At 39.5% G+C, this 11280-nt stretch overlaps 1 protein-coding gene across 1 annotated transcript; it reads left to right on the top strand.

Moving 5' to 3' along the window:
- The first annotated feature begins 446 nt into the window (after positions 1 to 446).
- Positions 447 to 11067, top strand: LOC143465184 (uncharacterized). Its single transcript, XM_076963373.1, has 18 exons — positions 447 to 597; positions 2265 to 2313; positions 2868 to 2977; positions 3059 to 3244; positions 4059 to 4331; positions 4415 to 4552; positions 4658 to 4768; positions 4841 to 5002; positions 5344 to 5461; positions 5552 to 5568; positions 7837 to 8413; positions 8577 to 8611; positions 8698 to 8812; positions 9077 to 9192; positions 9322 to 9456; positions 9629 to 9712; positions 9872 to 9995; positions 10769 to 11067. The coding sequence occupies exons 1-17, from the start codon at positions 540 to 542 to the stop codon at positions 9988 to 9990; spliced, it is 2403 nt and encodes an 800-aa protein (XP_076819488.1). The 5' UTR covers positions 447 to 539; the 3' UTR covers positions 9991 to 9995; positions 10769 to 11067.
- Positions 11068 to 11280: the final 213 nt, after the last annotated feature.

Below are 11280 nucleotides of genomic sequence, written 5' to 3' on the forward strand. Positions count from 1 at the left end.
AACACGAAATTAAGAATAACAAAGATAAACAAATAAAGAAACTCTTGGACTTCAACTAATTAGAGTCGCGTTGTATGGATTAAGCGGCGGAAAACAAACGACGCGCGGTTTTGAGATTCTCATCATTTTAAATAGGCCCCCTCAGTGCAACATTTCCATAATTTGCTAAAAAATTGCGGAAAAAAGTTCAGAGAAACCTGTGGTTTGCGGCTTCGTAATTTGTTTGTTATCAGGTTAAAAAAATCAACAAATAACTTCATCGGGGTCAGGGCGAAGCGCTCGAAGGTTACTCACCTTAAATTATGACGTCAAAATGGCTGGAAATGAGATGAAAAAAAAGAAATTTGCAGAGATAGCTCCCTTGTCGTGCTTGACACCGCTTAAAACGAACCACGAGCGAACTTGATCTTGCAATTGCCCCAGGCGATGACGTAGCGGTCAAGTTGAGACTACTTTAATCGCAGCTTCAGCAGCGATGCTCGCTATATTGGCGAATCTTCTCGCAAGCAGCAACCAGAAAGAAGACAGAAGTCAGAAGAATGTCCCCCTGCAAACTCTTCTACGTCGTCTTATGCATCGCCGGCAGTGTCTTGTTACGTGAGTATATTATGATGTCATAATCATTACGCCTAATGTCGTTTCCGGTTGGAATATCCACTGATTGAAAAGTTATTTGTTTGCAAAAAATTATTCCTTTATATTTCAAATTTCGAAAGAATTTTTACTTTTTTGAAATCGCATTTTTACGACAACATTGAAGACGCTTTAGAATTGCTCTGGTTATTCGATTCAAGTTTGTTTAAAACTTTCTTAAGTACGTTACATACGTCATCAAAGTCTTTTTTCTTATAAGAATTTTATGTGTTGGTATGCGTATGGCCGATCTAAAATCCAAGAATAGATTTTTAAAACGATAAAATTATTTCATGATTTTAAAAATTGGAAAATTGGACCAAAACGCTGTGCTCAGTTTGACAAAGCGAGATTTAAAAATAAGCCTCGGCTATAGATCATAAAGTTACAAACCTGGGCCACACAACCCACCGCGCTGTAACAGCTCAGAAAGTCAGAAATAATACAAACTATTGAACATCGATTTATTTGGACCGTTTTATGGGAAACCGGTTTCTGAGTTGAAAGCAGGTCACAAATTTTCAAAACTTGCATTTCGAGAAAATCATTTCGACTCCGCGAAGAGCAAGAACGTATGACGGCTGTTTGTTTTATTAACTGATTACTTTTATTGAGCCGTTGAAACGTGATCTAATTTTTAACACGTGACACCTGATTTACTAACAACATATCGAACTAACTATTAACTCGGATATGTCGGTTATTGTTGCAAACCATGACGTCATAGATATCAGGCGTATTGTAATAATTAAGAAAATTGTTGAACACGCCCGGGGCCGACCCTCGGCGAGATACGATCAAGCGATGTAGAGAGGCCGCGGTCGAGGAAACCCCGCCTATAAAAGACTATATTTACACCGGGTGCCAAGTTGTGACAAGAGGCAATTTGGCAAGATTATGTCGATGATCAATTTCTAGCTATTTACATGGCGGCCTGTGTAGTTCAACTCGAACCTTTCCTGCTTAATATCAGCGCTTCGGTAGCTTTGTCGATACTTTGTTGAAAAGCTTTAATTTAAATTCGATTTGACCCAGTTGTTCGACTCAAAGCAGATTTACATAAATATAAAAAGTTGCACCTGCACGTTGTCGCCGTTTATTCCGCGGTTAGTTTTATTTCGTTACAGCGTCGGTAGATGTCAGGCAAGTCGTTTTCGAAAGTTATTACGCAGTTTTCGGTGATTTTCACAGATTCCCTGTGAGTTGATATTGATGATAATTACGTCACAATTATGACAGCCCGATGTTTCAAGGTTTGAATGGCGATGACGTAACTGAGTAGAGCGATCATGCGGCGACATCCCGCCATTCAACCCTGGTCGATTGCGTGTTATCAATGCCTGGACGCCTTCCAGCAATATGCCTTTATCCCGACATCAATATCATCCACGGCTACTTGCTCAACCACTTTAAATCGCTTCAGCTTTAACGGATTATTCGTTTGAACATTTCTTCAAATCCCCCCCCCAATGACGTCATACCCCTCTGCAATGTTTCGCAAATAAATAATTTTGGGCGTTTGTTTAGACCAGATGCGAGCTTGTTTCGTATTAGGCGGTGTATTAATTTGCTGATTTCGTATTAGGCGGTGCGTTTGCTGATGCGGTGATGATTTTAAATTTTTTCCACAGATCAAGTTTCTGCCCAAGAGCTACAATGTACTGTGGTTTTAAGTCGAAGGTAATTTTTTGAAATATTTTCTTTGCAGAAAATTTACCATGTTTTATATTTTATCGTTCTTGTCTAATCTAATCATATTGAACCATGAGGTCAGTGGTGCCATTAGGGTGAGTGAATGAGGCGAACAAGACGCCAAGAGATCTCGGCTGCGATAGAGCAAAATTTAGGATTTAGGATAAATTTAGCAATAAAACTGAGAAGAAATGCAAAAAAATCTCGGGCAGTTTGTTTTTTTGAAAGATAAACAAAATTTTATGCATTTTAGATAAATTTTACATAAAATTAAACATTTCTGGGGAGAAAAAATTTCCCCCGGACCTCCTTAGGATAGATATGTCACTCTTAAGTTAAGTTGCACCGTTCCTCGCCCCCCCCCCACAAACCTAAAGCCACCACTGCATGACATATATTATTATTGAATAGAAAATTAACCATATTGTTAAGCACAAAACAGGCTTACGCAACTAGCTAACAAAAATAGACATAAGTTAAGTTAATAAAGCTAAGCTAGATCATTAGGAAATATTTTATCAATCGCAACTTCATTTCTTCAGAGTATCGTGCGGTGGAGGTACTTTGGAACAATGCGGAAACCGGGGCTGTTGCTATGACGACAGCGCGCCGAGCGCGGAAATTCCATCTTGTTATTTTCCTTTGAATGAAGGTAAAATAAATCAAATCAAGTGGAAATAATAGAAATAACCAAATAATGTTATCATAATGACATCGACATCTTAATTAACAGTCCCACGGTTCAGTGAGTGGAAGTCATGGAGTTCATGTTCAAGGTCATGCGGGTCTGAGGGGCGCATTACCCGCGAAAGATCTTGTGAATACCCGGATGGGAGGATAGCGCCGTCTGATTTGTGTTTCGGCACCGACTTCGAAGAGCAACAGTGCAATAGGGTGGCGTGTCCTGATGAGCAGCTCGGTAAGATAGTGTTTGATGTACAACGGCCTAACCCAACCTACACCTTACAGTTACCCAGGGTGCACTCCGCGTGAATTATACCGTCCGAGCAGCGCAAACTCGATTTGACGTCAGCGCGACACGGAGCAAAGTGACGTCACAACCATGAAAACTTTGCTCTTCCGTCTCTGTCTTCTTTAGAGAGCATAGTGTCTTTAAAATTCGCCGTTGGAATGACGTCACTAGCGTGCTCGTTATGCCAAACTGACCTTCAGCATTGGCGCGGAGGGCACCCTACGAACAATCGAACGTAGCCTACTGGCTAGGCCTAGCCTTGGCTATAGCCAAAAATTCTGGACTTAAATAAAAAAAATTATTTAGCACCATTCTGCCTGAACAAATACGCCTTGATAACCTATGACTAAGCCTATTTCTTAATTGACATGGATTTGGTGTGAAAGAACTGCACGATAGTTTGTTTACTTCCCCCCTGGCAACCAAATTGTGACGTCATTTAGTTATTCACTTCTGCATTAGACCCTAAAGTATTTGTGGTGGTTGCGAAGACATTTCTATTCAATATTAAGTCATTTCTTTCAAATCTAACAACAACAGTTGTCCAAGATACAGAAAATATCGAGATTTAAGCTTTACCAGTATGACCTGAATGGACAGAACAAATAGAAATGATTCTTCAGTACCTGGCCCACTCCCTATATATATACATGTGTGTGTGTGTGTGTGCAGAAATAAATACTCGACCTGTCCAATACATGTTTTTTATTGACAGAAATTTCACAAAATACTTAATTTTCAAAATATCTTTGATTTGCAGCAACAACAGTTTCCGCTGCAGTTTCTGCCCAAAGTACCAGCTCTGTGTCGCCAACTTGTGAGGACTCACTGGGTGACAGCTGCGAGAGGTTCAAATCTCTGTGCGGTGGAAGTGGTTCTCTGTCCAACTCATTGCAAAGATTTTGCAGAAAAACTTGCAATTTATGTGGAGACGATGCTGGTGTTGATGCTGGTGCTGATGCACCAACAAAGTCCTCATCAACCACTGTATCCACCACAACTACCACCTTGCCTCCGACTAAATATCCATTAAGTAAGCACGATTGTTACCCTATATAAGCGCTCAGTGCTAGAACAATATTTTATCAAGAAGTAGTTGACCAAGATTTCTTGCAGCTGTGTGTGAGGATGAATACGACACGTGCAATCGAGTGAAAGATTTGTGCGACGAACCGGAACACTCAGAAGATCTTCGTCGCTACTGCAGGAGAACATGCAACATGTGTCTAACCACGACCACCACCACAACAACAGGTGGGACCACCTTCATTAAAGATAACCGAAAATAACGTCAAATATGTTCCTAATTATCAGTGTTTTCTTATTTTTTTATGAAACTGATAAATGATAATTGTTTAGAGAAATCTTGTGTTGACGGGAACTCTGAGCGATGTGCGAGATTTTCAACTTTCTGCAGCACGCCCAACATTCAACAATTCTGCCCCAAAACATGCGGCACATGCAAAGAGGGTAAGATAAACTGTGACCCACCTCATTTTTCATCGGAACCTTTGAAAGATGATAACCATTGTTTTGTCACAGACAACGACCTTGTGACATCTCCGCAAACATCAGTCCAGACCACAAGTCTAGTAACAGTTATTCTGACAACACCGCCACCTACAACCACCACGACCACAAGGAGACCGGTGCAAGTTCCCTCTGTCAACCGCAACCCTGGAAATAATGTAGCCAATAATTTAGGTACGAAACTGCATCTGCTAATTCTGCAAAATGTGAGATTATTTGCTCCCTTCATGGCTGGTTGATATCCTGACTGACCTTTTCAGCAACCAACTCTTAAATAGGCTGGTCTTTGTCGGAACCAGTGTTCTCTAACCGAGTCATTTTATTCGGGCTCGAGTCAAATCAAATTAATGCATTGATTGATTGACATTGATGTTTGACATTGATTGATTGACAAAAATTGATTGTAGTTATATAGGGTTAAGTTGATTATAATTATTGGTGGTTATTAACTTATTATATACAGCCTAATTTCCAAAGCAATAATTTCGGTTGGTAACAATGTGACATTTCTTTAGTTTGCCGTGATGACTTGGATTTCTGCACAAAGGTCGATGGTCTGTGTGAGAACACAATCTACCGCTCTGTGTGGCAACAATGCAGACTCACTTGTGGTTTATGTGACCCCAATCAGAGGTCAGTAACAAATGAGGAAATATTCCCGACAACTTCTTGTGTGCAATATTTTAATAAATTTGATTTAATACGTCTTTTATTTTTTTTCAGTGCTGATTCGGCTCGAGGTAAATGAAGAAATTGTTGTAGCTTTCATGTATTTGCACAAAACAATAAAATATTAACATCGGTTTGCTAGGATTTATCCTTATCATATTATTTATAATGACTGTTGTATTATTGCATATTACAAATATGTGTGATTTTGTGCACTTTTTAGTCATAAACAATTTTACACAATTCTGGCAACAGGAAATTCAGGTCTGATCGTATTTTTTATGCCAAACCCCCAAACACTGGTTGGCGCTCTATCCCTCTAACCATGAAACAAAGTTCATATGAGTTCGTCAATGACCACGATTGTATAAATAACACACACAAGTCACTTTCCTGGTTATAAAATCTGTGCCACTAGATGGTGTGTAATTAGTGGGCATCCTCCTTGTCGTAACTTTGTTAAATAAACAAACAACAACCGATAAGATCTTATTTTAATAAAGCACTGGAGATAGCGTAAAATTATGAAATGTCCAATCATAGAAAGTTATTAAAATTTGTGGCCCCAATATTTGGTTGATTGGATGAAACTTGTCAATATTGATTTGCAGTCGGACCAATTTATTTTTGTTTAATGTCGGTTTAGCGAGGTAATCGGGATAATGGAAATAACATTGCAGTGAAATCAATTGACGTAAGATAGCATTTATTTAGGACTATATTAGATTAAGATGTGAAAAAGAAATTTATTGATGATCTGATGCATCCAAGATGAATAAATCAAGTTATTTGAAGAGTCACAAAATCTGTTCTAACTCATGATTATGTAACATTTGTCGTAATCTGGACCAGGGAAGTGCTTTTTCTTTTGATTTGATTTGATTCTAAATTCCTGCGTTAGAATTGGGTCGAGAAATTTTTGGTGAAAGAAATAAAATGCACGGAAAATAATCTGTTTCTAACAATTTCATGCTTGTTGGATGGCACTTTTTCAAGAACCATGTGCCATGGAATCTATTCAGTGGAATTTCAGGTGTCACAGACAAAACTTGGATTCCACGGCACCTGGAAATGTCGCTCCCTATAATTTACAGCTGTCAGTCATTTTGGTTATTCTGTAACTAAGTATAGAAGATGGCGTTGTAAAAGACATAGACATCTTTGAAATCACACATACGTTCATTGATTAATATTACACTGAAATTTCTATGACACAGACCAGACTTAATAAATGAACCCAACTCCAAATATTTCGTTGTGAAATAAGAATACATCACTTTGCAGCATTTAAATTGGGACTTCCATTGCTGTAGCGTGCCGCTGGTTCTATTGGCACTTCACCTCGTACCATTTTACTTTGTGGTTGACAAAGTTTCATCCCAGCTTCACACGAAATAGCAGCAACCAATACCCGCTACATGTCCCATATATAACATTGTTGCAATTACTGTTGCTGTGTCCTGCCAGTTTTAGCATAACTTTCAAAATTTTGCGATCTTATAATTATAAGAGAAGGAGCACAAAGGTTTCGTGGCGTATCGGTGCCCATAAACAAATGACCATTGTAATAAAAATGTCAATGTATTTGACCATAGCAAAAGTGCCAAACGGACAACTCTAACCCTAACCTTTTTCCTACTTTTTATGAATTTACTTTATCTTAAAAGCTGTAACATCTTGCCACATGCAAGGTGGTGTGTTATGAAATACGACCCCTTCTACAAATTTTAAGGAATTTTATGTCGTTGAAAAGTTAAAAAAATTACTGAATTTGGTAAAATTGTGCCTTAATAATGTGACAATATTTTGCATTCGTGACTTATTTGATTTCTTTTCTCAATGAGGACAAACTGTTGTGGTGTTCGGTGCTCATAGCAGCGATGCACAGATACCACAGCTGTTAGCATTGAACCTTGATGCTCATGAATAACTTTCCACTTCGCCAACTGAAAAAATGTATTGTCAAAAAAATTTTGCCTTGTACATGTCAAGTTCACGAAATAGTTATAAAAGATCAAAAGACATGAATTAGTTTTAGTTTATTGCATTTCACTTCAATGATTTAGTAACCGTGCTAGTTGTTACCAGCAATTAAGACCCTTATTTATTTCCGAGCACGTTTTAAACCTTTTTGGCTTTGTCACTTTTGGCTCAGCAAATGTCCAGTTACATGCAACTAGTTCTCAACTCAACCAATAATTAAATGAAATAAACTTCTCAAGAAACCACAAAGTTGGTTCTTCTTAGCACACTTTACAATAAATCATATAATCTTATATATAGCGGCAACTCTTTAGAGTTTCGTAGACAACATGTTGAAATCCGAACCACTTTTGCAGCGACAGGTGTCTGTGTTGATGAGTTGCATTACTGCAACATCCTACAGCCGGTGTGCAACGACTTGCAATATGAGCCAATGACGTCAAAATGTCCGCAAACTTGCAACAGATGTTCATCACCACCAAGAAGACCACAGCAACCACCTTCACCTGGATTCAACACCATCCGTCAACCACCCAGCACCATCCGTCAACCACCCAGCACCATCCGTCAACCACCCAGCACCATTCGCCAACCACCCAGCACCATTCGCCAACCACCCAGCACCATCCGTCAACCACCCAGCACCATCCGTCAACCACCCAGCACCATCCGTCAACCACCCAGCACCATCCGTCAACCACCCAGCACCATCCGTCAACCACCCAGCACCATCCGTCCAACACCTACCACCACGCAGACTCAAGTTTTTGTAACGCAACCAACTACCACAACTACAACAACTACAACCACCACAACTACACCAACCACAACTACAACAACCACAACTACACCAACAACTACCACTTCACTGGTAACATCTACGAGTGAACCAGCATCAACCAACGAACCAGAAATGCCTGGCGACAACACCAGGTGGAGCTATTATTATTAGTAGCATGAGAAAAATATGATGTCTATTCCAATAGAAAAAATTAAACAAAATGCCAGATACTAAAACAATTTATTGAATGAGCACGACGCATGTTTTATTATTTATTGATGTAACTTTGGTGAAAGAAACTTTTGAATTTTCCAGGACAACGATTTCAACAACAGAGGTCCCTTTAAAAGGTTTGCAATGTTGCTTTTTTTAATGCAAAACTTTTCTTTTGAGAAAAATTTCAATTTTATTCTTCACGACTAATATATTTCAACAGCGGAATGCAAAGATGTTAACCCACGGTGCTCAGAAGTTGCAACTTTCTGTGGCCTGCCTGCTTATAAAAAGACTTTAGAAATCACTTGTGCGTTGACCTGTGGAAAATGCTCTCGGTAAGTTGCTAAATCTCTGAGTATTGGAAATTAATTCAGCTTTAAACGCTAAAATGTTCGATGATATTCGTTATTTTTAAGTCACTTTGTGTTATTTGGACATTTGACTAATTTTGACAAAACAAAGACATTTTCCTTTTCTGATTACGCAAAAGAATTCAGTTTTGTCAATTTTAGTAACAATGTCTGTTATGACAATTTAAGTGATTTCTTTTAGTGTTACATTGTGACAACATAATTAATATCACTTTAATTTATTCAAAGAGAAACAACTGACACAGCAAGAACAGAATCTTCTGACGATTCAACTGAGAGTAGTGCCACCACCACGACCATACAATCGGCTTTCTCAACGACTGATGCCACAACTGCTTCGAAAGGTAGAAATTTCACCGGCACAAGCAGCCTCAATCTTGCCATGACCTGTCATTCAATTGAGAAGTTGCTGGGAATGAGGTGATTTTTAGAAATTTATATTTAAGGTTAATTTCGTTGATGATTGTTCATAGAAATCGATGAATGCAAAGACCAGTTTGACATCTGTTCGAGATGGAAGGGAAGCGACTTGTGCCAACGCTTGAACACTTTGAAGAGGTCGTGCCCTGGAACCTGTAACTCATGTGTCGATGGGAAGAACCCGTTTGGTGAGTTCATTTGTCAGCTGATTGGTGAATATCTTCAGAAACTATTCCGTTATTTGCACCAACTCTTTGATGCAAGACATTGCTTATTGAAACATTTTTATTTACTCAGTTATTACATCTCGTAAACTCTTTGAGCAATTGTACAATTTGTTGTCGTCGTTTATTTGAACAGCGGTGCAGTCCACCCCTCCTCCGTCTACAACAACCACCCCTCGTGTCACCATGACGACCACTCGAAGAACAACCACCACACTGGGTAATGAACCAACATTGATGACTCGATAACATAGAAATCCTATTTACTTCGTTTCTTGACTAGTTTTTATTTGCAGGAAATCTTCGACTAGTATTTTAACATTATTTATCAAAAACATATCCGCGGCATCTTACGCTGATCTCGTTGTCATATTCACAGATCCGAGCGTGTGTGCTGATGCGTTCCCAAGCATCTGTGGCCGCTTCAAAGACAGCCCAAGATGCCAAAATACCGAAAGCCTGCAGAGGGATTGTAAGAAATCATGTGGATTATGCTGAGACGAGTAAGACATGTCTTAGCTCAGTATATCGACTCATCGTTGTTGAATGGATGTAGCTGTCCATAGTATCTCACTGTATCTGTGTCTTCAAACCCACCACCAGCAAACAGCCTCGTATTTAATCACCAGTTATTGTGTAAAGATTAAACAACATGTCTGGTGGCCGTGATATCTCTTAGCGGGTAAATTTTACAACACATCAAAGCACCTTGCGCTTCTCATACCTTATGTTGGACCTTCTGCAAAATTGGTGTTTTTCTTGTAATAATTTTAATGTAGACTTTCCAAAGCTATCCGTTGTACAAGTGGTCCAACCTTTCATGGTTCGTGGCCCCTTACAGTGACCCTTAAATTACGTGGCCCCTGCTCATTAATACAAAACGTACATTGTTATTTGCAAAACACTTTTCACTTCACTGCTGTGTGTGCAGAAGCCTTCACGCCTCTAATTGTGCACAAAAATTCAAATGCCGAAATCAAAATTAAAATTCCAAAATGAATCAAAAACTCAAAATGCCGAAATCCGTGTCCCCTGCTCATCAATAGAAAACGTAGATTGTTGATTGCAAAACTGAACTACCTGCTACTACACAGAACCATCTGCTTGTTGCCCTGGTTTAACGCCCTCGGTTAAGAAACCTACGTTCTACTGCCACCTCGTCCATAGACCAGGTTATAAGCGCAACACCCTCCGTGTGGTACTTCCCCTGTCTGGTGCAACTACTTGTCAGTTCTGTGCTTGGCCTGACCACTAAATTTTGTTTCATTTGTTTCAGAGCTTTCTAATCGTCACTAGATGGGGTGGTTTTGATCCGCAATCGCCGTCCATGTTGGCATCCACACATAGAAATCATTTTATTGTTTTGTCGCGACTATGCTGAGTTCTTTCATCTCAAGCCGCTTTAAAGCACTTGATGGTCAACGCTCTGCTTCACAGCTGTACTTAGTCACGTGGTGTGTGCTCCACTTTTCATTATGTACCTGTCGGTGGCGCTTTTTAATCTGCCATTGCATCATTGGCGGCACTTTGCAAGACAGTTCGCTATTGTTATAAAATAAACACAATATTGTACGCAAGCGATTGTTGCCGAGTTTTTGCGCAGAACTTAAATACATTGAAGTATTTGTGCAATGCTACTGTGAATCTAAAATGGTGAGAGACAGAATGTGCGACTCGGAACACCAAGAAACTAGGAGCTATATAGTGGGCGATTGATGTAGGTTGTAGGGGGCCAGCGCCAGCAAGTGGTGCGACAACGCTGTTGCAGTGAACTACAGGAAGGATTTG

Source organism: Clavelina lepadiformis, chromosome 7, assembly GCF_947623445.1.
Source record: "Clavelina lepadiformis chromosome 7, kaClaLepa1.1, whole genome shotgun sequence".
Classification (NCBI taxonomy): domain Eukaryota; kingdom Metazoa; phylum Chordata; class Ascidiacea; order Aplousobranchia; family Clavelinidae; genus Clavelina; species Clavelina lepadiformis.